General features: G+C 55.9%; 1 protein-coding gene and 1 pseudogene across 2 annotated transcripts; both read left to right on the plus strand.

Annotated features, from left to right (window-relative positions):
* Positions 1-53: 53 nt before the first annotated feature.
* Positions 54-8,879, plus strand: NDUFA11 (NADH:ubiquinone oxidoreductase subunit A11). Of its 2 annotated transcripts, XM_033198329.1 has the most exons (4): positions 54-503; positions 6,236-6,328; positions 6,669-6,791; positions 8,700-8,879. In XM_033198329.1, exons 1-4 carry the CDS (start codon positions 407-409, stop codon positions 8,810-8,812), a joined length of 426 nt encoding a protein of 141 aa, XP_033054220.1. In that variant the 5' UTR covers positions 54-406; the 3' UTR covers positions 8,813-8,879. The 2 variants fall into 2 exon arrangements, with proteins under 2 accessions (XP_033054220.1, XP_033054221.1); XM_033198330.1 differs by lacking the exon at positions 8,700-8,879 and having other exon boundaries at positions 6,583-6,791.
* Positions 8,880-9,272: 393 nt separating this feature from the next.
* On the plus strand, positions 9,273-12,251 carry LOC117074194 (annotated as a pseudogene).
* The last annotated feature ends 9,875 nt before the right edge of the window (positions 12,252-22,126 follow it).

Below are 22,126 nucleotides of genomic sequence, written 5' to 3' on the forward strand. Positions count from 1 at the left end.
TTGTCTCGTCATGTCTCGCTGATATCAACCGCAGTCCCGCCGGTCCCAGTCTGAGCCTGGCTCCTCCCCTAGTAGATTAGTTCCTGCCTCTGGTAGTCAAACCATACCTAAGATTCCCTGAGCTGGGACTAGCGAAATCTCCACTGATCGCAGTCGTCCTCAGTTTTACCCTCTGGGAATCGGCCTGGGGGCGCACGTGCTGCTCTCTTCCACCAGGCCCGTACCCGGCGGGTGGCGCGATCCGTGTCCATGTCCGCGGCTATCAATAAAGTTGCTCACTTGTTGCCGGCCCGCTAGCCCGAGAGGTTGCGCGCGCAGCCCGAGAAGTCTCGCGATAGCCAGCTGCGTCTGCCCTTGCTCTTGCGGAGCCGGCGGGGTCTGAGGTGTGGGATCGGGGTAGCAGGCTATGGCGCCGAAGGTTTTTCGTCAGTACTGGGATATCCCCGATGGCACCGATTGCCACCGCAAAGCCTACACCACCACCAGTATTGCCAGCGTCGCTGGTGAGCGCCGACCGGGCCCGGAGGGTGGAGGGCCGAGGCCGCAGGGAGGTCGTGGGGTCACTGGGGGCTGTCTGTTTGAATCGAACGGGGCTGGGAGTCTCGCGGGTACGCACGTGGTCGTCATCGGGGCGTCTTGGGCAGCCGTAGAGGGGGAATCTTCTGTGAAATGGATGTTGGTAGGGAGTCTAGCAGGGTTGGGGAGCACTGGGAGGTCGTGATATGCGACAAACTAGTCCCTGGGGTCGTCTGAGGCGGTCCCAAGCGATCGCCAGGCTCGGGGAAATTGTGGAGTGAGACATGGCCATTATCAGGTCCAAGGAGCTAGGGGACCACGAGACTTTCCAACGGGGTAGCAGATTGTTAGAGGTGATCATGAGTCATGATTGGGGCATCTGAGGGCGGTACAAAAGTTTGAGAAAGTTTTGGGGTGGGATGAGGTCTTTCTGTGGTCAGAGGGTGCTGAGTGGTTAGGGACACCTGAAGCTTCTACTGGGACTGACAGAGAGGCCCTAGGTGAGGTGGATCAGGAGCTACTATGAGGGTAGTCTTGCAGGGGACTAAGAGGGACCCACAAGCCCTGGCTGGCATTCTCCTCTTTTTTTTTTTTTTTTTGAGACAGAATCTTGCTCTGTCGCCTAGGCTCACTGCAACCTTCACCTCCCTGGTTCAAGCAATTCCTCTGCCTCAGCTTCCCAAGTAGCTGGGATTACGGGCACGCGCCACCATGCTCGGCTAATTATTTTGTATTTTTAGTAGAGACGGGGTTTCACCATATTGGCCAGACTGATCTGGAACTCCTGACCTCAGGCAATCCGCCCGCCTCAGGCTCCCAAAGTGCTGGGATTACAGGCATGAGCCACCACGCCCGGCAGGCCCTGGCATTCTCTTATAGGGTAGACCTGAGTCTTGCCCCTTCCAGCCTAAGCGTTTCATGGGCATCTGTCCTTTAATTCTCAGCCACAGGTTGGGACTCATCAGGTCCCAGATGGGGCTGGAAGGAGGAGACAGCTTGTCTCGGGGTGTGGTGCTGATGAGTGAAGGACTTCTGGGACCAGGGGGCTCCCTAGGGGTCTTAGAGGGGGAGGTCGGAACTTTTGACAGAGTCGCCACGTCAGGGGATCTCTGATGGCATCACATTTAGATTTAGGGGTGGTCAGGGCTTCTGGGAGCCCTCCAAGGGTGACCAGGGGTCTTCAAGGGTGACATTCATTCTCCCTAATTTTTTTTTTTTTTTTTGAGACAGAGTCTCATTCTGTCACCCAGGCTGGAGTGCAGTGGTGCAGTCTTGGCTCACTGCAACCTCTGCCTCCCAGGCTGAATCTATTCTTCTGTCTCAACCTCCCAAGTAGTTGGGATTACAGGTGCCTGCCACCATGCCTGGCTAATTTTTGTGTTTTTAGTAGAGACAGAGTTTCACCATGTTGGCCAGGCTGGTCTGGACCTCCTGACCTCAGGTGATCCACCCACCTTGGCCTCCCAAAGTGCTGGGATTACAGGCGTGAGCCAGCGCACCCGGCCTTCTCCCTAAATTCTTCAGTGACAGCTCCACTCAGTGTACAGAACTTGGCTGAAACTTGTTTCTGGGTCCTCCCCTCACTGCCCCACTCACTTCATTCTGGGGCTCCCCTAACTTCTCATCTGAGGGAGATAAATTGTTTCATGGCTGGTTTCCCTGAGTTGAGGGCCCTGGACGATGGGGAGACTGTATTTAGCAGAGCCCAGGACCTGTGGGCACACGATAACTATGGATGAATGAATGAATGAAGCATCTTGTGGGTACCATTTGTGAGTGAATGAATGAGTGAATGTGGCACCTTGTTAGTTACTCGGTAACTTTGAATGAATTAATGAGTGAATGAATGAGTGCATGAGTGGCAGTAGCTGAATGAATGAATGAGTGGCAGTAGCTGAATGGCTGAATGAGTGAATCAATGGCAGTAGCTGAATGAGTGAATCAATGGCAGTAGCTGAATGAATGAGTGAATCCGTGGCAGTAGCTGAATGAGTGAATCAGTGGCAGTAGCTGAATGAATGAATGAATGAATGAGTGCGTGAGTGAGTGGCAGTAGCTGAATGAATGAATGAATGCAGGTGAATGAGCGGCAGTAGCTGAATGAATGAGTGAGTGAATGAGTGGCAGTAGCTGAATGAATGAATGAATGAGTGAATGAGTGACAGTAGCTGAATGAATGAATGAATCCACACTGGGTCTGGCGGTCACTGTGGGAGGCTCAGAGGGAACCAGCAGAGAGGGAGCAGAGAGAGAGAAGGGGGCCTTTTGAAGGGCTCTGGGGGCTCCTGGAGGGGTGGATGTGGCGGGACACCACAACTGGATGACAGCTGTGGCAGAGTTGGGGTGGGGCAGTCCTTGACCTCTATGGGTTAATCAGGGGGTCCCAGCTCGTCCACTCCCAGTTCAAGGACTTTGGAAGGGATGGAGGATGGTGGGCGCGCTCACGGTGTCAGCCGTGCTACATGAGCTGCTAGGGGTCTCTTGGCCAGGACCGCTGGCATATGGGGGCGGCATAAGGAGGTTCCGACCAGGAGTCCCTCGGTGACTGTGTTCTGGGGGCGTCACTGAGTCTTGTCTGTAGTTCCCTCTTGAGATGAGAGGGTTGTAAGACTCTCATGGCAGCCGGGTGCCGAGGCTCACGCCTGTAATCCCAGCCCTTGGGGAGGCCGAGGCGGGCGGATCACGAGGTCAGGAGATCGAGACCATCTTGGCTAACACGGTGAAATCCCTTCTCTACTAAAAATACAAAAAATTAGCCAGGCATGGTGGCGGGCATCTGTAGTCCCAGCTACTGGGGAGGCTGAGGCAGGAGAATGGCGTGAACCCAGGAGCTGGAGCTTGCAGTGAGCCGAGATTATGCCACTGCTCTCCAGTCTGGGGGACAGAGCAAGACCCTGTCTCAAAAAAAAAAAAAAAAAAAAAAAAAGGCCGGGCGCGGTGGCTCACACCTGTGATCCCAGCACTTTGGGAGGAGGCCGAGGTAGTTGGATCACAAGGTCAGGAGATCGAGACCATTCTGGCTAACATGGTGAAACCCCATTTCTACTAAAAATACAAAAAAATTGCCAGGTGTGGTGGTGGGCACATGTAGTCCCAGCTACTTTGGAGGCTGAGGCAGGAGAATGGTGTGAACCCGGGAGGTGGAGCTTGCAGTGAGTCAAGATCACGCCACTGCACTCCAGCCTGGGCGACACAGTGAGACTCTGTCTCAAAAAAAAAAAAAAAACTCTCATGGCTGGCCCAGCTCTGGATCAGGACTCATCAGGTCCCAGGCGGGGCTGTCAGTCCCCTCTCATTAAGAATCTTCAAGGCTGAGGCAGGCGGATCACCCAAGGTAAGGAGTTCAAGACCAGCCTGGACAACATGGTGAAACCCCGTCTCTACTAAGAATACAATAATAATAATAATAATTAGCTGGGCATGGTGGCAGGCGCCTGTAATCCCAGTTACTCAGGAGGCTGAGGCAGGAGAGTTGCTTGTACCCAGGAGGCAGAGGTTGCAGTGAGCTGAGATTGCACCACTGCATTCTAGCCTGGGTGATAGAGCAAGACTCCGTCTCAAAAAAAAAAAAAAAAAAAGAGAAAAAGAGACTGGGCACGGTGGCTCACACCTGTAATCCCAGCACTTTGAGAGGCTGAGGTGGGTGGATCACGAGGTCAGGAGATCAAGACCATCATGGCTAACATGTTGAAACCCTGTCTCTACTAAAAATACAAAAAATTAGCCGGGCATGGTGGCGGGTGCCTGTAGTCCCAGGTACTCGGGAGGTTGAAGCAGGAGAATAGTGTGAACCTGGGAGGCGGAGCTTGCCGTGAGCCAAGATAGCGCCACTGCACTCCCAGGCTAGCATGCAGTGGCACGATCTCGGCTCACTGCAACCTCTGCCTCCCGAGTTCAAGCAGTTCTCCTGACTCAGCCTCCCGAGGAGCTGGTACTACAGACTTGTGCCACCACGCCTGGCTAATTTTTGTATTTTTAGTAGAGATGGGATTTCACCATGTCGGTCAGGCTAGTCTCAAACTCCTAACCTCAAATGATCCACCCACCTTGGCCTTTTAAAGTGCTGGGATTACAGGCGTGAGCCACCATACCTGGTCCTCCATCCACCTTTCTGAGGTCGAGCAGGGATCCCGGGGGTTGGTGTGGGATTAGGAGAAACCAGATCCACAAGGCATTTTTTATATGCGGTCCCTTTCTCTGCATCCTGGGCCTGTTTCCCCATCTGTGCTTGTGGGAGGCAGATGGTCCCTCCTCTGGGCTGCTCTGAGTATGAACCCCACTGCTGGATGTGAGAGTCCCCCCAGTTGCTCTTGAGGGACAGAACCAACATGAGCTGAACTGGATCTGAAGCTAGGGTGCTATTTGGGGGGGTTACTGCCAGGCCTGGCAAGGCCCATGGGTCCTGTGAAGCTGGATGGGGACCTGGGGTGGAACCTACTCCCCTGGGGCAGTTGTGGTCATTGGAGCATGGGCTGTGGTCAGACCTGCCTGGCGTCCAGGCTCGCTGTGCTGGGTGACCTCTGGAGAATTGCTTTATATCTCGGAGGTCCCCTCACCTCCCATGAAGGAAGGGATAGCAGGACTGAGCCCATCAGGCCCTGAGGAAGATGAAGGCGCTTGTGGCCCTCCCTGGCAGTTCTGTTTTCTCTGGGATGGGCTGGCCGCAGGAGGTCCGTGCCTGCAACTGGGCCATGTTTCAAGGCTGTAGGGAGGAGTGGGGGCGCTTGTCTGCCCTGAGCATTCAGGCGGAGGATTGGGGAGCCCCAGCTCGGGCTGGCTCAATCTGCCCATCCACCGTGGAGGGGCTGGTGAAGCTGGGCGGGCTCTGGGAGGAGGCGGCCTAATGGCCTGCTCGGCCTCACTCAGGAGGGTGAGTGAGGCCCCTAGGCTCCCAGCAGGGACAGTGGGCTGGGATCAAACCTCTGTCCCGCCACCTACCTGGCCCTGGGTTCTGGGCCCAGCCCCTGCCCAGGCTCCTCATGCATAGAAGCCAATATCAGGGGCCAGACGGCCAGGGGAGATGGCAGAGATGGAAAAGCTGACCGGAGGGGTGAGGTTGGGCAGCGGGGGCGGTAGCCAGGCAGCCAGGTGTGCCGAACGAGCCCAGGCCCGAGCTGCCAGCAGGAGGGGGTCGAGAGTGGCAAGGAGGAGGCGTTGGCAGCCAGGGAGGGAAGCAGAGCGGCTGCCAAGGGGGATTAGGCCCAGGAGCCCCGGGCCCCACAGGAGAATAGAGCCATTGATGGGAACCCAGAGCTGAGGCCCTGGTGCCAGGGCCTGTAGGGGGCGCCGCTGAGCTGGCGGTGTGAGGCCGGAAGCAGCTGCAGAACCAAGGTCTCAGGCCTGTTCTTGTGTCCACCATGTGGATGAGTCTCCATCTGCCGGCCAGTGCCCGGCCAGGGCCAGCATGGCTGATGGGCGCCCAGCAGGTGCTCTGCAGGAGCCAGTACTGGTCAGGCTTGAGAAAGTGGCCAAGGGAGGCCTGGTGGGGAGTGGGGAGGGAAGTGAGAGGCCCCCCAACTTTGGAGCAGCAAACTCGAGTTCAAATCCAACTCTGCCACTCAGCAGCCGGGGGCACCATGGGCAAAGAAGGGGGCTCCTGGGAGCCACCTGGGGGGCATTATGAGGACTGAGGGAGAGAGACCACCCAGTGGGGTGCCCGGCCAAGCAAGGGCTTAGCAGCAATGGGGTCTGAGCAGCCTCCCTCCCCTCTGTCTCGCAGGCCTGACCGCCGCTGCCTACAGAGTCACACTCAATCCTCCGGGCACCTTCCTTGAAGGAGTGGCTAAGGTCGGACAATACACGTTCACTGCAGGTGAGCAAGCTGGTCTGGGCATGGCTGGGCCCTCTCCTGGCACAGCCCCAGCTCTCGGGACACATTTCACAGCTGCCTCTTCTCCCTCACTCCCCAGCCTGTGTCCACAGTGCCGGCCACCAGGAGAAAGTCGGGTGTTCCTTTATCGGGAACACATGTAGGGTAGGGAGGCCCAGGAGACCAACTCCAGGACTGGGACTGGGAGGCTGCCATGCACAGCAAGTGGCTGAGCCGTGGCATCTGTCTCCATCTAGATCCTGGCAGTGAGCGCCCAAGAGGCTCCTGCTGCGCCCCTCTCGAGGCCCTTGCTCAGCGCCAACTCTTCCCATCTACCCCGCAGCTGCTATCGGGGCCGTGTTTGGCCTCACCTCCTGCATCAGCGCCCAGGTCCGCGAGAAGCCTGACGACCCCCTGAACTATTTCCTCGGTGGCTGCGCCGGAGGCCTGACTCTGGGGGCACGCAGTGAGTGGACCGCTCCCCACCCCCACCCTCCTCCCAGCCTGGCAGAATGACCCCTGACCTCTGCTCATCCTCCACCCTCTCTGTTCCATCCCAGACAAGGAGCAAAGCAGCCTTCTTGAACACTAGCCATTTCAGTCATAGCGACAGTTGCTGCTGCTGCTTAAGCACCTACTGTGTACCACCACGCTAAGCCTTCAGCTCAGCCCATAGGGCCCTCCCTGACCTGCCCTGTCCCCTCTCCACCCTCCCCTCCTCACTCTGCTCCAGCCACATGGGCCTCCTTGCTGTTCCTCCCACATGCCAGGCACAGTCCTGCCCCAGGGCCTTTGCATGGCAGTGCACTGCCTGAAATGCTGCTCCCCTCACTGTCCTGACCAACCTGTGTACAAGCCAGCATCCCCGCTGCCCTCGCTCTGTGTCCCCTTCCTTCTGCATGCCTTGTCAGAGGACACGGGTCACCAAGGTCACCACCTGTCTCTGCCACTGGCCTGTGAGTCAGAGGAGATGTTGGTCCTCGCCCTGCCATCTCTCTCCCTGCACCTGGAGCCCTGCAGGGGAGCTGCCCCTGCAACCTTCACTTTACAGAAAAGGGTATTAGGGCTCAGGGAGGGAATGAATTGGCCCGACGTCACCTGGAGGAGCAAGTGGCCTTCTTTTTTTTTTTTTTGAGGCGGAGTCTCACTTTGTCGCCCGGACTGGAGTGCAGTGGCCGGATCTCAGCTCACTGCAAGCTCCGCCTCCCGGGTTTACGCCATTCTCCTGCCTCAGCCTCCCAAGTAGCTGGGACTACAGGCGCCTGCCACCTCACCCAGCTAGTTTTTTTTGTATTTTTAGTAGAGACGGGGTTTCACCGTGTTAGCCAGGATGGTCTCGATCTCCTGACCTCGTGATCCGCCCGTCTCGGCCTCCCAAAGTGCTGGGATTACAGGCTTGAGCCACCGCGCCCGGCCTGCAAGTGGCCTTCTTTGCAGCCATCAGAGGGTGCAGCCCTGGTGGAGGAGGCCCCACTTGGCATGGGAACCCGCTTGGAGCATGAGCCAGACACCACTCCTCCTGCCCTCCCACAGGCCCAAGCTTGGGGTCAGTGCCCGCCTGTGCCCCTGGCCTACCCTCAGCCCGCCAAGGCTCGGGCCCTCAGGGCCAGCGGGAGGAGTGAATGAGCCTTCTTGCAACTCAGCCGCTCTGGCCTGGCATGTTGGGAGTGATGGATGGCAGGTTCCAGGCAGGCAGAGAGGGAGGGTGCGAGGGCAGGGCCTATGCTGTCTCTGCGTCAAGACCTTGGGGAGGCCCTGTCCCTCCCCAGCTCCCACTGGAACTGCTCAGAGGATGGAGGTGGGTTGAGGTCTTGGCTGTAGCCTAGCTTGGGCTGGAACTGCTCCCTGTCCCCAAGCCAGCCTCCCTGTCTCTCTTCAAAGGGTGTGAGTCCCTGTAGGTCCTGGTGTGTGGGACGTACCTCCTTCCGCCTCTGGCCCAGGGGCTTTGGAGCAGGAGAGCCCAGGGAAGTGGGGGCACCGTCTAGGCTCCTCGGTACACCAACCATGGGACAGATGCATGGCCTGGCCCTGGCATCCATGAGCAGAGGAGAGACTGAGACACACCGACGTGTCACCACTGCCCAGTGCCCAGGCAGGGGCAGCACAGTGTCCCTCTCGTAGGAGGCAATCAGTGTGGGGTGGGATGAGGACCTGGGTTCCTGCTGGGAAGCGACCTGGACTCCAGCCTCCCTGTGTGCGTCAGTTTCCACATCTCCAGAGTCTAGGGCCCTCCTCCTGAGTGACTTAATCCCTGAAGAGAGTGTCCTGTCAAGGGTCTCACTCTGGCTCCCAGGGTAGGCACTGGCCAGGGCATGGAGCATCTTGGTCCGGCCGAGCCTCACCCGGCCTTGACATCACCTCCCCACTCCCACAGCGCACAACTACGGGATCGGTGCCGTTGCCTGCGTGTACTTGGGCATAGCGGCCTCCCTGTTCAAGATGGGCCAGCTGGAGGACTGGGAGATGTTTGCAAAACCCAAGGTGTGAGCCCTGTGCCAGCCGGGACCTCCAGCCCGCAGAATGCGTCCAAAAATAAATTCTATGTCTATGTGTGTGTCAGTGTCCGGAGGGCTTGGTGACGGCGACACAGTGGCCAGCGAGGGCGGATCTGGGAGGGAGTGAGGAAGGGAGATAAGATAAGGCCCCCCGCACACGCGCCTGCCTGCCGCCCGCCATCCCTGCCAAGTGTACCAGCCTGGCCCCACAGAAGTGGTAGTGCATCAGGCTAGGGCCGTCAGGAGCCAGGAGGGGAGATGGCTGGGATGCGTCCCACCCTCTGCTTTCCCCAGTTCCCAGGGTAGGGCGGGAGCGTGCCAGTGACCTGCCAGCAAGTGGAAGCTGGGCCCCGCCGCCCACGGCCCTTCCCTCTGCGCTGTCGGCTCTGGTCACAACCCCCCTGCAGATCTTGAGCTATCCCTTCTCTGGGCCTGTCCCCAAAGCCAACAACATGTGGAAAACACACCCAGGCCCCATCTCCAAATTCCTGGGCACTGGAGCGGAGAGCCCCGGACAAGCTGGCCCAGCAGCCGTCCCCATCCGGCAGGTCACTCGGAGCCCCTGGGGCTGAGGCCCAGTGGGACAGGACGCCCCTCAGCACCTGGCTGGTGGCAGTGACAAGGGAAAGAATTGCAATCCCTTCCCGCCACCTGTCAGGCTGGTGATTTAGGTGGCCCTGGAATGCTGGCACCACCCCGGGCCCCTTCTCCAGAACTGGCTCATGCTCCCTGGCAGCTGGAGAGGAAGCCTGCGAGCTCCGACATGCTGCAGTGGGCTGTAAATTAGGGCGCTCCAGGCTCCACCCAGGGGAGCGGAGCTGTGCGCAGCCCCCGCTGGGATGGATCTGGGCCCTGCTGGCAGGCCGGGGACAGCAGGAGCCGGCGGGACTGGCTGTAGCCCTCCTGCCCGCTCCTCACCCATGTCCAGCCCCATCTCTTCCCTTTTCTCAAGCCCACCCATGGGTCCTAGATGTGGTGAAAAGCCAGACTTTCAGCCTCATATCCATATCTGTCCGCCTCCAGGTAGTAACTCAGCCTGGAACTCCCAGATCCAAGCAATCCTCCCAGCTTAGCCTCCCGAGTAGCTGGGACTACAGCCACCGCCACTATGCCCGGTTAATGTTTTAAAAATATTTTGTAGGCTGGGCCTGGTGGTTTGAGCCTGTAACCCCAGCACTTTGGAAGGTGGAGGCGGGAGGACTGCTCAAGGCCAGGAGTTTGGAACCAGCCTGGGCAACGCAATGAGACCCTGTCTCTACTTAAAAATTCGTCTTTTTGAGACATAGTCTTGCTCTGTCTCTCAAGCTGGAGGGCAGTGGCAGGATCTTGGCTCACTGAAACCTTGACCTCCCTGGCTCATGCGACCCTCTCATCTCAGGCCTCCCTGGTAGCTGGGACTGCAGGTGTGCACCACCACAGCGAGCTAATTGTCTTTATTTTTATTTTTTGTAGAGATAGGATCTCACTGTGATGTGCAGGCTGGTCTCAAACTCCTGGCCTCGAACAGTCCTCCCACCTCGGCCTCCCAGAGTGCTGGGTTTATAGGCATCAGCCACTGTGCCCAGCCACTGTGTGCAGAGATTCTGGGTCCCTTCTTTCAGCCCCTGCCTCGAACGTCCTCTAGAGAGAGCACAGATGTCCACATGTGTTCCAGCCCAAGGTGGGCGTGCAATAGCTCAGAGTCATGTCCACTTCCGGAGCTGGGTGCCCGGGCCTCGGGCTCCCTGAGAAAGGGTGGACACGCCCACCCCGCCCCAGAGGGGCAGGGGTCTTGACACCTGTCCAAGCCCTAACAGAGTCGTTGTTAAAACAAAGGCTCTGGGTTCAAATCCCAGCACTTGATTCTTTCCTTGTTCTGTCCTCAGAGGACGGCAGCACCCAGGCCTCAGCTTTCCCACCTAGTAAATGGGAATCAGGGCCCCTCAGAGAGGCCTCACAAAGAAAGACAATTCCAGCTCCCTGCAGGCGTCCCATCCACTCCAGGGCACCGGCCTCCTCTATCTCTATTGCGGCCGGCAGGGGGCAGCGCCCACCGCGGCACAGCCTGCCAGGCAGTGTGGACCCGGGTGGTCATCCCCAGGCCCCCAGGCCCGTGGTGACGGCAGGCGTCAGATTCCATCCCTTCCTCTGCACTCTGAGGCCTTGTCTGTCCCTCATCCCCCTTCCTTCCCATGCATCCTGCCCGCAGCAGCCAGGAGGTGGCAGCTTCTAGGAATGGGCAATATAGCCCCAAATCTCCAGCCAAGGACACCGAAGGCTGGACAGGAGAAAAGACTAGTCCAAGTCCCCACGACGGTCATCCTCAGCCCTGCACCACGGCCGCTTCTGGGACCAGTTCCACGCAGGCCTCCGCCCCCTGCAAGCCCTTCCCCAGCCCTCCAGGCCCATGTGCGGCCCAAACCCCGTGCCAGATCTCTCAGCCCTCTTCCACAGATGCGCACACTCAGGCCCGCCCGGGGTGGGGGAACGGGAAATGTAAAGGCAACAAGCCCCTTCGCACCTCCCAGCCCCAGGTGCCCCTGTGTTCAAGGGAGCCGATGGCTCAGACCAGGGGCTGTGCTCGCCGCCTGCCCGGCCCATTCCGGGACAGCTGCCAAGGTTGGCGCAGGCCTGCCAGGCCCCCCCACCCTGCCTGCAGGACAGGCCCCCCAGAATGGAACAGGAGGGGGTGGCCTCTTGTTAGGCTCCAGGGAACCCCAAGCCCAGGCCCCCTGGCCCATAAACATTTACTAGGTTGTGGAGGGCTGATGTCACTTCTGCCCCACACGCAAGAGGGCCCCCGTCTAGAACATCTGCCCCAGCGGGCTCCCTGGGGGGGCTGTGGGGCACCCTTCCGGAGTTCACCCTGAACTTCATGGAGCCCTTCCCAGCCCCAGGCAGTCAGGACTGGAACTGAGGGGCAGAGCCTCCCTGGGGAGCTAGGAGGGCTTCCTAGAGGAGGAGGCGATGCAGCAGAGAGGGCCCAAGGATGAAGAGGCTTTTCCAGGTGTGCCCAGCGGGAGGGTGGTCCAGGCAGAGCACACAGCGACAGTAAAGGCCTGCTGTGAGGGAGAGCAGTGGGCGATCAGGGGCCTCCTGGCCCAGGAGAGGTGCCTGGGGGCTGCGGGGCACGCACTTGCTTCCCAAGAACCCATCTCTGGAGACATCCTCAGCAGAGACAAGGCTCCAAGAACACTGTCCTGGCCCAGCGCCATGGCTCATGCGTGGAATCCCAGCACTTTGGGAGGCCGAGGCTGGCGGATCACTTGAGGTCAGGAGTTTGAGACTACACTGGCCAACACAGTGAAACCCTGTCTCTACTAAAAATATAAAAATAAGCCAGATGTTGTGGCAGGCGCCTGTAATCCCAGCTACTTGGGAGGCTGAGGCACGAGAATCCCTTGAACCCGGGAGGTGGAGGTTGCAGTGAACCGAGATCACGCCACTGTACTCCAGCCTGGGAGACAGAGTGAGTGAGACTTTGTATCAAAAATAAATAAATAAATAACGCTGGCCTGGGCTGGCGCTGACCCAGGCCCCGCTGCTGGGGGTCTCTAAGCTCTTGAGTGAGCCAAGAAAACATTCACAAGACATAAAAGAAAACAGGAGGGGGGGGGAACATCAAGCTTTTCCCACCTGCCAGGCAGGCACAGTTGTTATTTTTGGCTCATTTTAGTCTGCGCAGCCCTGCGTGAGCTCTGTTAGGCATTAGTCCTATTTTACAGATGAGGAAACTGAGGCCCAGGAGGTGACTTCCCAGGGCCTGGCAGTAGCAGATGCTAAAAGAAGTATTACTTCTCTTAAGAATAACTACTGTTTGGAAAAATGGCAATATGTTCCTTTAAGACTTTCTCAGTGGTCTTGGAGATTGGAGTGAGAACACCCCACTGAGAAAAGGAAGGTGTTCTCGCTGCCAGCTTGAGCACAACTGTACCCCCACAAGCTCCTTGAAACTGGTGTTGAATGTGGGCTCTGTGCTCCTATAAATGTGTTTGACATGATTGGGGTGGGACACAGGTGAGAAGACCCCACGGGGCTGATACGCGCCCCTTCTGGGACTGAAGAGCTGGTCCTGCCCTCCCCGCCTCTTGAGCCCCTTTGTCTTCAGAATCTGCCCCAGATCTGCCTCTGGTCTGATCCCATCATCAAGACAAGCGAAGTCCTCTCCGCCCTGGTCATCAGGCTACCCCCTGAGCCAGAAGGCGCCTGTGAACCCCTAAGTCAGGTCCCGCCACTCTCCTGCCCACAGCCCTCCATGGCTCCCACCCACCTTGGGGGAAAAGCCCAAATCCTCTCTACAGCCCAGAAGGCCTTGTGTGTCCTGCCCCGTCCCCTCCCTCCCCTCCCCTCTTGACTGCTTCAGCCCCACCAGCCTCCTCACTCTTCCTCCAATACCCCCGGCACAGTCCTACCCTAGGGCTTTTGCATAGGCCGTGCCTTCTGCCTGCAGTGCCTGTCCCCTAGACGTCCCCGAGTTCACCCCTCACCTCCTTCAGTTCTCAGTTCCCAAGCCACCTCCTCATCTCCCCTCCAGGCCACCAGCACCCCACACTCATTTGCCTTCTAGTTTTGCCCGTAGCCCGTGCCAGTTTCTAAACCCCATGTCACCATCACGTGTGTTATTTATGTGTACCTCCTTGAGGACTGGGACGTATCCTGGCTGTTATATCCTCTGCTTACACCCCGGCACCCAGCCGAGGAACGCAGCAGGGCTGAAGAACTATGTGTGGAATGAATGAATGGATAAACAAATGAATGAATCTCCTGGTCTGCAAAGGGTGGGAGGTTCAGAGGTGGGGCCTGAGAACCACTTAGTGGTGTCTCTGCACCCTGCCTGGCCCTGCTCTGCTGCCTGGGTGGTGTGGGCTCTGGGAGGGGGGTCAGGGTCCTTCTCACTCTCCCCCCCATGAGATGATGGCTGCAGTGGAGTGCGGGAAGGCAGGGGGAGAGAAGCCCTCCAGACCCAGGGGCAAGACTCAGAATTCATTCAACAAACAGTCATGTGCAGTATAACAGCGTTTTGGTCACTGACGGACTGCATGTGTGAAGGGGGTCCCATAAGACTTTTTTTTTTTTTTTGAGACAGAGTCTCTGTCGCCCAGGGGTTGAAGCAATTCTCCTGCCTCAGCCTCCCGAGTATCTGGGATAACAGGCGCGCGCCACCATGCTCAGCTAATTTTTTTGTTTTTGTTTTTGTTTTTTTTTGAGACAGAGTTTCGCTTTGTCACCCAGGCTGGAGTGCAGTGGCGAGATCTCGGTTCACTGCAAACTCCGTCTCCCGGGTTCAAGTGATTCTCTGTCTCAGCCTCCTGAGTAGCTGGGATTACAGTTGCCCATGACCACGCCCGGCTATTTTTTTTTTTTTTTTTTTTTTTTTGTATTTTTAGTAGAGACAGGGTTTTGTCAAGTTGGCAAGGAGATCTCGAACTCCTGACCTTAAGTGATCTGCCCACCTCAGCCTCCCAAAGTGCTGGGATTCCAGGCGTGAGCCACCGTGCTCGGCTCCCATAAGAATTCATACCGTATTTTTACTGTAACTTTTGTGTTTGTGGATGTTTAGAGACAAATACTTGTCGTGTCACAATCGCCTGCAGTATTTAGTACAGTCACATGCTCTGTAGGTTTGTAGCATGGGAGCAGTAGGCGGTACCATGAAGCCCGGTGTGCAGTACACTCTACCATCTAGGCGTGTGTGTGCTAGGACGTTTGCGCATGGCAAAATCATCTAACGACGAAGTTCTCAGAACATGTACCCCTCATGAAGCAACTACTGACTGTGTGTGTGTATGTATATTATATATATATTATATATATATACTTTTTTTTTTTAAAGAAAGGGTCTTGGCCAGGTGCAGTGGCTCACGCCTGTAATCTCAGCTCTTTGGGAGGCCAAGGTCGGCAGATCACTTGAGGTCAGGAGTTCGAGACCAGCCTGGCCAGCATGGCAAAACCCCATCTCTACTAAAAATACAAAAATTAGCCGGGCGTGGTGGCAGGCGCCTGTAATCCCAGCTACTCGGGAGGCTGAAGCAGGAGAATCGCTTGAACCTGAGAGGCAGAGGTTGCGGTGAGCCGAGATTACGTCACTGCACTCCAGCCTGAGGGAACAGAGCAAGACTGTCTCCAAAAATAAATAAATAAACAAAAATAAACAAATAAATGAAAAGCAGCTAGGCATCGTAATGTGAGCCTGTAATTCCAGCTACTCAGGAGGCTGAGGCAGGTGAATCGCTTGAACCCAGGAGGTGGAGGTTGCAGTGAGCTGAGATCGAGCCATTGCAGTCCAGCCTGAGTGACAAGAGCAAAACTCCATCTCAAAAAATAATAATAAGACAGGGTCTTGCCCTGTTGCCCAGATTAGAGTGCAGTGGTAAGGTCAGAGTTCACTGAAACTTCAAACTCCTGGGCTCAGACGATCCTCCTGCCTCAGCCTCCCAAGAACCTGGGACTACAGGCATGCACCAGCACACCTGGCTAATTTCTAAATTGTTTGTAGAGATGGAGTCTCACTGCCTTGCCCAGGCTGGTCTTGAACTCCTGGCCTCAAGTGATCCTTCTGCTTCAGCCTCCCAAAGTGCTGGGATTATAGGCGGGGGTCACCGTGGCCCAGCTGCAGATCTTGCTTCCACCATACACAGGCACTTCTGGGCCAGACATTTCCCTTGTCCTGACAAAGACCCCTGGGACCAACTCTGGCCCACTAGGGTACCCCCAAAAGAGCTGCTCAAAAAGGGGGCTGGAGCCAGGCGTGGTGGGACACACCTGTAGTCCCAGCTACTCAGGAGGCTAAGGTGGAGGAATCACTTGAGCCCAGTGAGCTATGATCCTGCCACTGCACTCCAGCCTGGGTGACAGAGCAAGACCCTGTCTCTAAAACAAGAGGGGCCCAGAGCCCTCAATGCCTTGGGGGTGCCACGTACCTGTGCCCACAGGGTCCCCATCAGAGCACAGCAGGAGGAAGAGGGAGTAGACAGGGGATAGAGATCTTAGGAAAGAGGACCTGGCTGTGTTCTGGTGGGAGGCTGCAGCCTTAAAGCCTAAAGCCGGGTTAGTCATTACTTCAGGGCTCCAGAAGCGGGGGCGGGACTTGCCCCCCCCTTGTCCTACCTGGCTTGGCATCCAAGGCTAGAACCCAATGAAGCCATAGTTCCCTGGTGCCAAATCATCTTAGGCATCCCCTGCATCCACAAGGGCCACGCAGCCAGTGAACCACTTGGCCCATGGGGAAACTGAGGCACGGGGCTGCCCAGGCCTCCCTCCCTGCGTATCTCTTTTCTTTTTTCTTTTTTTTTTTTTTTTTTTTGAGGCAGAGTCTCGCTCTGTCGCCCGGACTGGAGTGCAGTGGCCGGATCTCAGCTCACTGCAAGCTCCGCCTCCCGGGTTTACACCATTCTCCTGCCTCAGCCTCCCGAGTAGCTGGGACTACAGGCGCCCACCACTTCGCCCGGCTAGTTTTTGTATTTTTAGTAGAGATGGGGTTTCACCGTGTTAGCCAGGATGGTCTCGATCTCCTGACCTCGTGATCCGCCCGTCTCGGCCTCCCAAAGTGCTGGGATTACAGGCTTGAGCCACCGCGCCCGGCCCCGTATCTCTTTTCTAGCTACCCTCCCTCCACTTGCTGTGGTCCTCTTCAGAGCGTGGGCGCTCAGAGGGGCCTCATTTGGCCCCCAGCCCCACCATTGGCGCACACAGGTCCCTGCTCTGAGCCAGCCAAGCCTCCCCTCGGGCTTCCTGGAAAGCTGGGTGGTCGGGCCGAGCTGCAAGGGGCTCCGGCAGGCCTGGCCCTGTCCCTGGCCCCAGCCCAGCCCACATCTCACCTTCCAGGGGTCCCCACTGGGCTCTGAACCCTCGCTGAACCAGAGTAGGAAAGGTGTGAGCCAGGACAAGAGCAGCGCTCTGGGGGGCCTTGCGGTGGGGCCTGGTGGGGGATTCAGCCCAAACTGAGGGGCAGCAGGCAGAGCGATGGCCTGGCCTGAAATCTACAGCCACCACCTCCGCCACCCTAGCCGTTTAAAACTAATCCAAAGTCTTCTATTTTGTCCATTTTTTTTTTCTCAGCACTCTTTCTAAAATGCATTTTACAGTATGTCTTCCTTCTTTTAGAAGTAAAACGGACTCATGCCATAGAATTCGAAAGATTCCAGAGAGTGTTTAGAATAAATACCAGCCACTCCCCAAGCCCCACGCCATCCCCAGAGGCCATTAGTCAGTTTCTTGTTTCTCCTTCCAGCCATGTTCCACGCGGAAGCAAGCATGTCTATACATTTTCTTTTCCCCACAGAAACAACATCACACTCCCCGTGCTTTCTTGCAGCTCAGCATAGTTGCCTCTTAACAATGCATCTTTGATGTCTTTTCTTCGAGTGCAGGACATCCCCCTCTTTTGTAACGACAGTGTAATATTCCATCTTGAGGCTGGACCATTGTTCTGGTGAAATCACACGTCCTGGCCTCCCGTCTTCTGCTACTATATGCCGGGCAGCAATGAAGAACTTGTAATAAATGTCATTTTTGACCGGGCATGGTGGCTCACGCCTGTAATCCCAGCACTTTGGAAAGCCGAGGTGAGCGGATCATGAGATCAGGAGTTTGAGAGCAGCCTGGCCAACATGGTGAAACCCTGCCTCTACTAAAAATAAAAAAAAATTAGCTGGGCATGGTGGCACGCACCTGTAGTCCCAGCTACTCAGGAGGCTGAGGCACGAGAATCGCTTGAACCCGGGAAGCGGAGGTTGTAGTGACCCAAGATCATGCCACTGCACTCCAGCCTGCATGACAGAGCAAGACTCCATCTTGGAAAAATAAATAAATAAATAAATAAATAAATAAATGTCATTTTGACATGGATAAATATGCCCACACCTTTCCTGAAAAATGTTTTTAGTTAGTAAACATTATTTTATTTTATTATTATTATCTTTTAGGGGCAGGATCTGGCTCTGTTGCCCAGGCCAGAGTGCCACGCTCAAACACAGCTCACTATAGCCTCAAACTCCTGGGCTCAGTCCTGCAGCCTGTAGCTAGGACTACAGGCATGCACCACCATGCCTGGCTAATTTTTAAGTTATTTGTAGAGATGGTCTCCCTATGTTGCTCAAGCTGGTCTCAAATTCCTGGACTCAAACCAGTCTCCTGCCTGTGTCTCCCAAAGTGCTGGGATAAAAGAAGCCACCACACACAGCTTATTTTATCTTTTTATAGAGACAGTGTCTCACTCTGTCGCCCAGGTTGCAGTTCAGAGGTGCAGTCCAGCTCACTGCAGCCTCAAACTCCTGGGCTGGAGCGATTCTCCCTCCTCAGCCTCCTGAGTAGCTGGGACTACAGGCATGCACCACCACGCCCAACTAATCTTTTCATCTTTTTGAAGAGACGAGGTCTCGCTGTGTTGCCCACACATATTACCAATATCTTGCATTAGTGTGAGACATTTATTAGAACTGATGCATCAGTATTAATTAACGAAAGTTCAGGTCGGGCACAATGGCTCATGCCTGTAATCCCAGCACTTTGGGAGGCCCAGGTGGGTGGATCACCTGAGGTCAGGAGTTTGAGACCAGCCTGGGCAACATGGTGAAACCTCATCTCTACTAAAAATACAAAAAAATTAGCCAGGCGTGGTGGTACGCACCTGTAGTCCCAGCTACTTGGGAGGCTGAGGCAGGAGAAACACTTGAACCTGGGGAGGCAGAGTTTGCAGTGAGCAGAGATCGGGCCATTGCCCTCCAGCCTGGGTGACAGAGCAAGACTCCCTCTCAAAAAAAAAAAAAAAAAAAAGAAAGTTCACAGTTGACACGAGGTTTCACTCCTGTTGTATTCATATATTCTGTGGGTTTGGATGAATATGTAATGACATGTGTCCACCATTACAGTATCAAGCAGAATAGTTTCACTGCCTTAAAAATCCACTGTGGGCCGGGCGCGGTGGCTCAAGCCTGTAATCCCAGCACTTTGGGAGGCCGAGACGGGTGGATCGCGAGGTCAGGAGATCGAGACCAACCTAGCTAACACGGCGAAACCCCGTCTCTACTAAAAAAATACAAAAAACTAGCCGGGCGAGTTGGCGGGCGCCTGTAGTCCCAGCTACTTGGGAGGCTGAGGCAGGAGAATGGCGTAAACCGGGAGGCGGAGCTTGCAGTGAGCTGAGATCCGGCCACTGCACTCCAGCCTGGGCGACAGAGCGAGACTCCGTCTCAAAAAAAAAAAAAAAAAAAAATCCACTGTGCTCTGCCCGTTCATCCCTTCCCCTTCCAAGTCCCTGACAACCACTGACCTTTTTACTGTCTACATAGTTTTCCTCTTTCTGGAATATTCTGTAGCTAGAATCACACAGTGTGTCACCTTTTCAGATGGACTTCTTTCACTCAGTAGTATGCACTGAAGGGCCGGACGTGGTGGCTCACGCCTATAATCCCAGCACTTTGGGAGGCAGAGGCAGGCGGATCACCTGAAGTCAGGAGTTCGAGACCAGCCTGGCCAAGATGACAAAACCCCGTCTCTACTGAAAATACAAAAAATTAGCCAGGCGTGGTGGTGGATGCCTGTAATCTCGGCTACTTGGGAGGTTGAGGCAGGAGAATCGCTTGAACCCGGGGAGTCGGGGAGAGGTTGCAGTGAGCCAAAATTGTGCCACTGCACTCCAGCCTGGGCAACAAGAGTGAAACTCCACCGTCTCAAAAAAAAAAAAAAATGCATTTAAGGTTCCTCTATGTCTTTTCATGACTTGACAGCTCATTTCTTTTTTAGCACTGAATAAAATATATATATATATTTTTAGACGGAGTCTTGCTCTGTCACCCAGGCTGGAGTGCAGTGGCGCGATCTCGGCTCACTGCAACCTCTGCCTCTTGGGTTCAAGCGATTCTCCTGCCTCCTGAGTAGCTGGGACTACAGGCTTGTGCCACCACGCCCAGCTAATTTTTGTATTTTTAATAGAGACAGGGTTTCGCTATGTTGGCCAGGCTGGTCTCAAACTCCTGACCTCAGGTGATTCGCCCGCCTCTGCCTCCCAAAGTGCTGGGATTAGAGCCATGAGCTACCGCGCCCAGCCTGAATAATATTTTATCGTCTGAACACACCACAGTGTGGTTCCTGTTCTCCTGCCGAAGGACATCTTGGCTGCTTCCAAGTCTTGGCAATGGTGAATAACGCTGCTCTAGACATCTGTGTGCAGGTTTTTGTGTGGATGTTCGGTTTTAACTCCTTTGTGTAAATACCTAGGAGTGCCATTTCTAGGTCGTGTCGTAAGAGTGTGTTTAGTTTTACAGGAAATTGCCAAACTGTTCCAAAGTGGCTGTGCCACTGGCATTCCCACCGGCAATGAGTGACACTTACTGTTGCTCCCTGTCCTCAGGGGTTGGTGGCATTTGGGGTTGGTGTTGGCAGTGCTTTGGATTTGGCCATTCTAATAGGTGTGTAGGGACATTTTTTTTTTTTTTTTTTTTTCTATTTTGAGACAGAGTCTCACTCTGACTAGGCTAGAGTGCAATGGCGTGATCTCAGCTCACTGCAACCTCCACCTCCTGGATTCAAGCGATTCTCCTGCCTCAGCCTCCTGAGTACCTGGGACTACAGGTACGTGCCACCATGCCCAGTTAATTTTTGTATTTTTAGTAGAGACAGGGTTTCGCCATGTTGGCCAGGATGGTCTCAATCTCTTGACCTCGTGATTTGCCTACCTCGGCCTCTCAAAGTGATTACAGGTGTGAGCCACAGCACCTGGTCTTGTCTGTTTTTTTAAGAGACGGGATCTCCCTCTGTCACCCAGGCTGGAGTGCAGTGCAGCATCATAGCTCACTGCAGCCTCCAACACCTGGGCCCAAGCGATCCTCCCACCTCGGCTGCCCCAGTTACCTGAACTACAGGTGTGCGCCATCACACCCTGATTTTTTTTATTTTGAGAGCTGGGGTCTCCCTGTCTTGCCCAGGCTGGTCACCTACTCCTGGGTTCATGTTATCCACCTGCCTCAGCCTCCCAAAGTGCAGTGATTACAGGTGTGAGCTACTGCACTCGGCCAATTTGCCTAAAATTTTAAATAAACACCCGCTGCCCCTCCTCTGTGGTCCCAAGCACAGTTCCAGAAACTTCTGTACATAATTTCTTTGCCATCTCAGTGCAATTTGGGTTACGACGGGGGTGCTGGTGTCTCATTTTTACAGATGGGGAAAACAAGGCTCAGAGAGGCATAGCTACTTACCCAGGGTCACACAGCAAATGGGGGCCAAGTCGGGGCAGCTGTGACTGACACCGGAGCATGTCTGTCCACTGTGAGCTGGACCTTACCCCAGACTGACTGAGTCCCCGCTCCCAAGACTCACAGCTCAGTGGTGGAGACAACACATAACTGAGCAGTCACAACTCGGGCCGAGCAGGGTGTGATGAGGTCACACAGGCAGATGGGGACCCATGGGGACCCAGAGGAGGGACCTGACCCAGCCAGGGTGAGGATGCTTCCAGAGGAAGGGGGCTTGCCAGGAAGGGAAAAGAGTTGCCCAGGAGAGAGGGACATCATGTGTGATGGCTCAGAGGAGAGACAGAAAGGAAAGTAGCTAAGAGCACGGAAAGTCTGAGGTTCTAGATCCTTCTCTGGGTGTCAGTTTCCACTCCTTAGCCATGAGCCACTCTCTTGACCAAGCCTGGCACATGGGGAGCTGGACAGTCAAGGCTGAGGCATCCATCCTATCCCTGCCTGGGGTATGGGGAGCCAGGAGTGCCAGAGTAGCCCCCACTGCATCTGGGGGGCCCAGCAGGACCCCGTCCAGGTGGAGACTGGGAGGGGTGAAGGCGTCCAGAGGTGCTTCCCTGGACTCCTGCCTCGACAGGAAAGGAAATGGCAGGGTGGGGGTGGCAGAAGTCTGTTTCCCGCCCGTGCCTCAAATTGGACGCTTCCTGCCCTAGGCCAGCTCCTTGGTGAGCGGGGACCCCCTTCCCACCTGTTACTGCCCCTCTAATGGGGGCCTCACCCCCATTAGTGAGGCCGCCCACTGAGAGCCTGGGAGTCCCAGGTGTTCCCAGCCCGCACTCTCCCTGCCAAGTGACAACCATTAAAGATGAATAATGAGCCCGGCAGGAGGGACCTGGGAGGTGGTGAGGGGCTGGCCCAGGGGGTGGGGGCCAGGGAGGCCCCAAAGCCTCCTCCATCTGGCTGGTTCTGGAGGCACCTGGGAAGCCCATTAGGAAGGTGTTGAGTCCTGGAAGCCACCTGAGCGCCTGGTGTGGCTCTGGTTTCACCTCCTTACTGCCTGCCTTTGCTTCTGGCACCTACCCTTACAGGGACCCCCCCAACCCCCACCCAGCTGAAGTCATCAGAGTTAGCAAATAAAAATCCAA

This window comes from Trachypithecus francoisi, unplaced genomic scaffold (assembly GCF_009764315.1).
Source record: "Trachypithecus francoisi isolate TF-2019V2 unplaced genomic scaffold, Tfra_2.0 Lachesis_group5, whole genome shotgun sequence".
NCBI classification, from domain to species: domain Eukaryota; kingdom Metazoa; phylum Chordata; class Mammalia; order Primates; family Cercopithecidae; genus Trachypithecus; species Trachypithecus francoisi.

Bases quoted from the DNA above. Each gene is read 5' to 3' on its own strand.
- NDUFA11 (XM_033198329.1), top strand. From the start codon at position 407: ATGGCGCCGAAGGTTTTTCGTCAGTACTGGGATATCCCCGATGGCACC. The intron at 504-6,235 runs GTGAGCGCCGAC...TCTGTCTCGCAG, and splicing joins CAGTATTGCCAGCGTCGCTG to GCCTGACCGCCGCTGCCTAC. The intron at 6,329-6,668 runs GTGAGCAAGCTG...TCTACCCCGCAG, and splicing joins ACAATACACGTTCACTGCAG to CTGCTATCGGGGCCGTGTTT.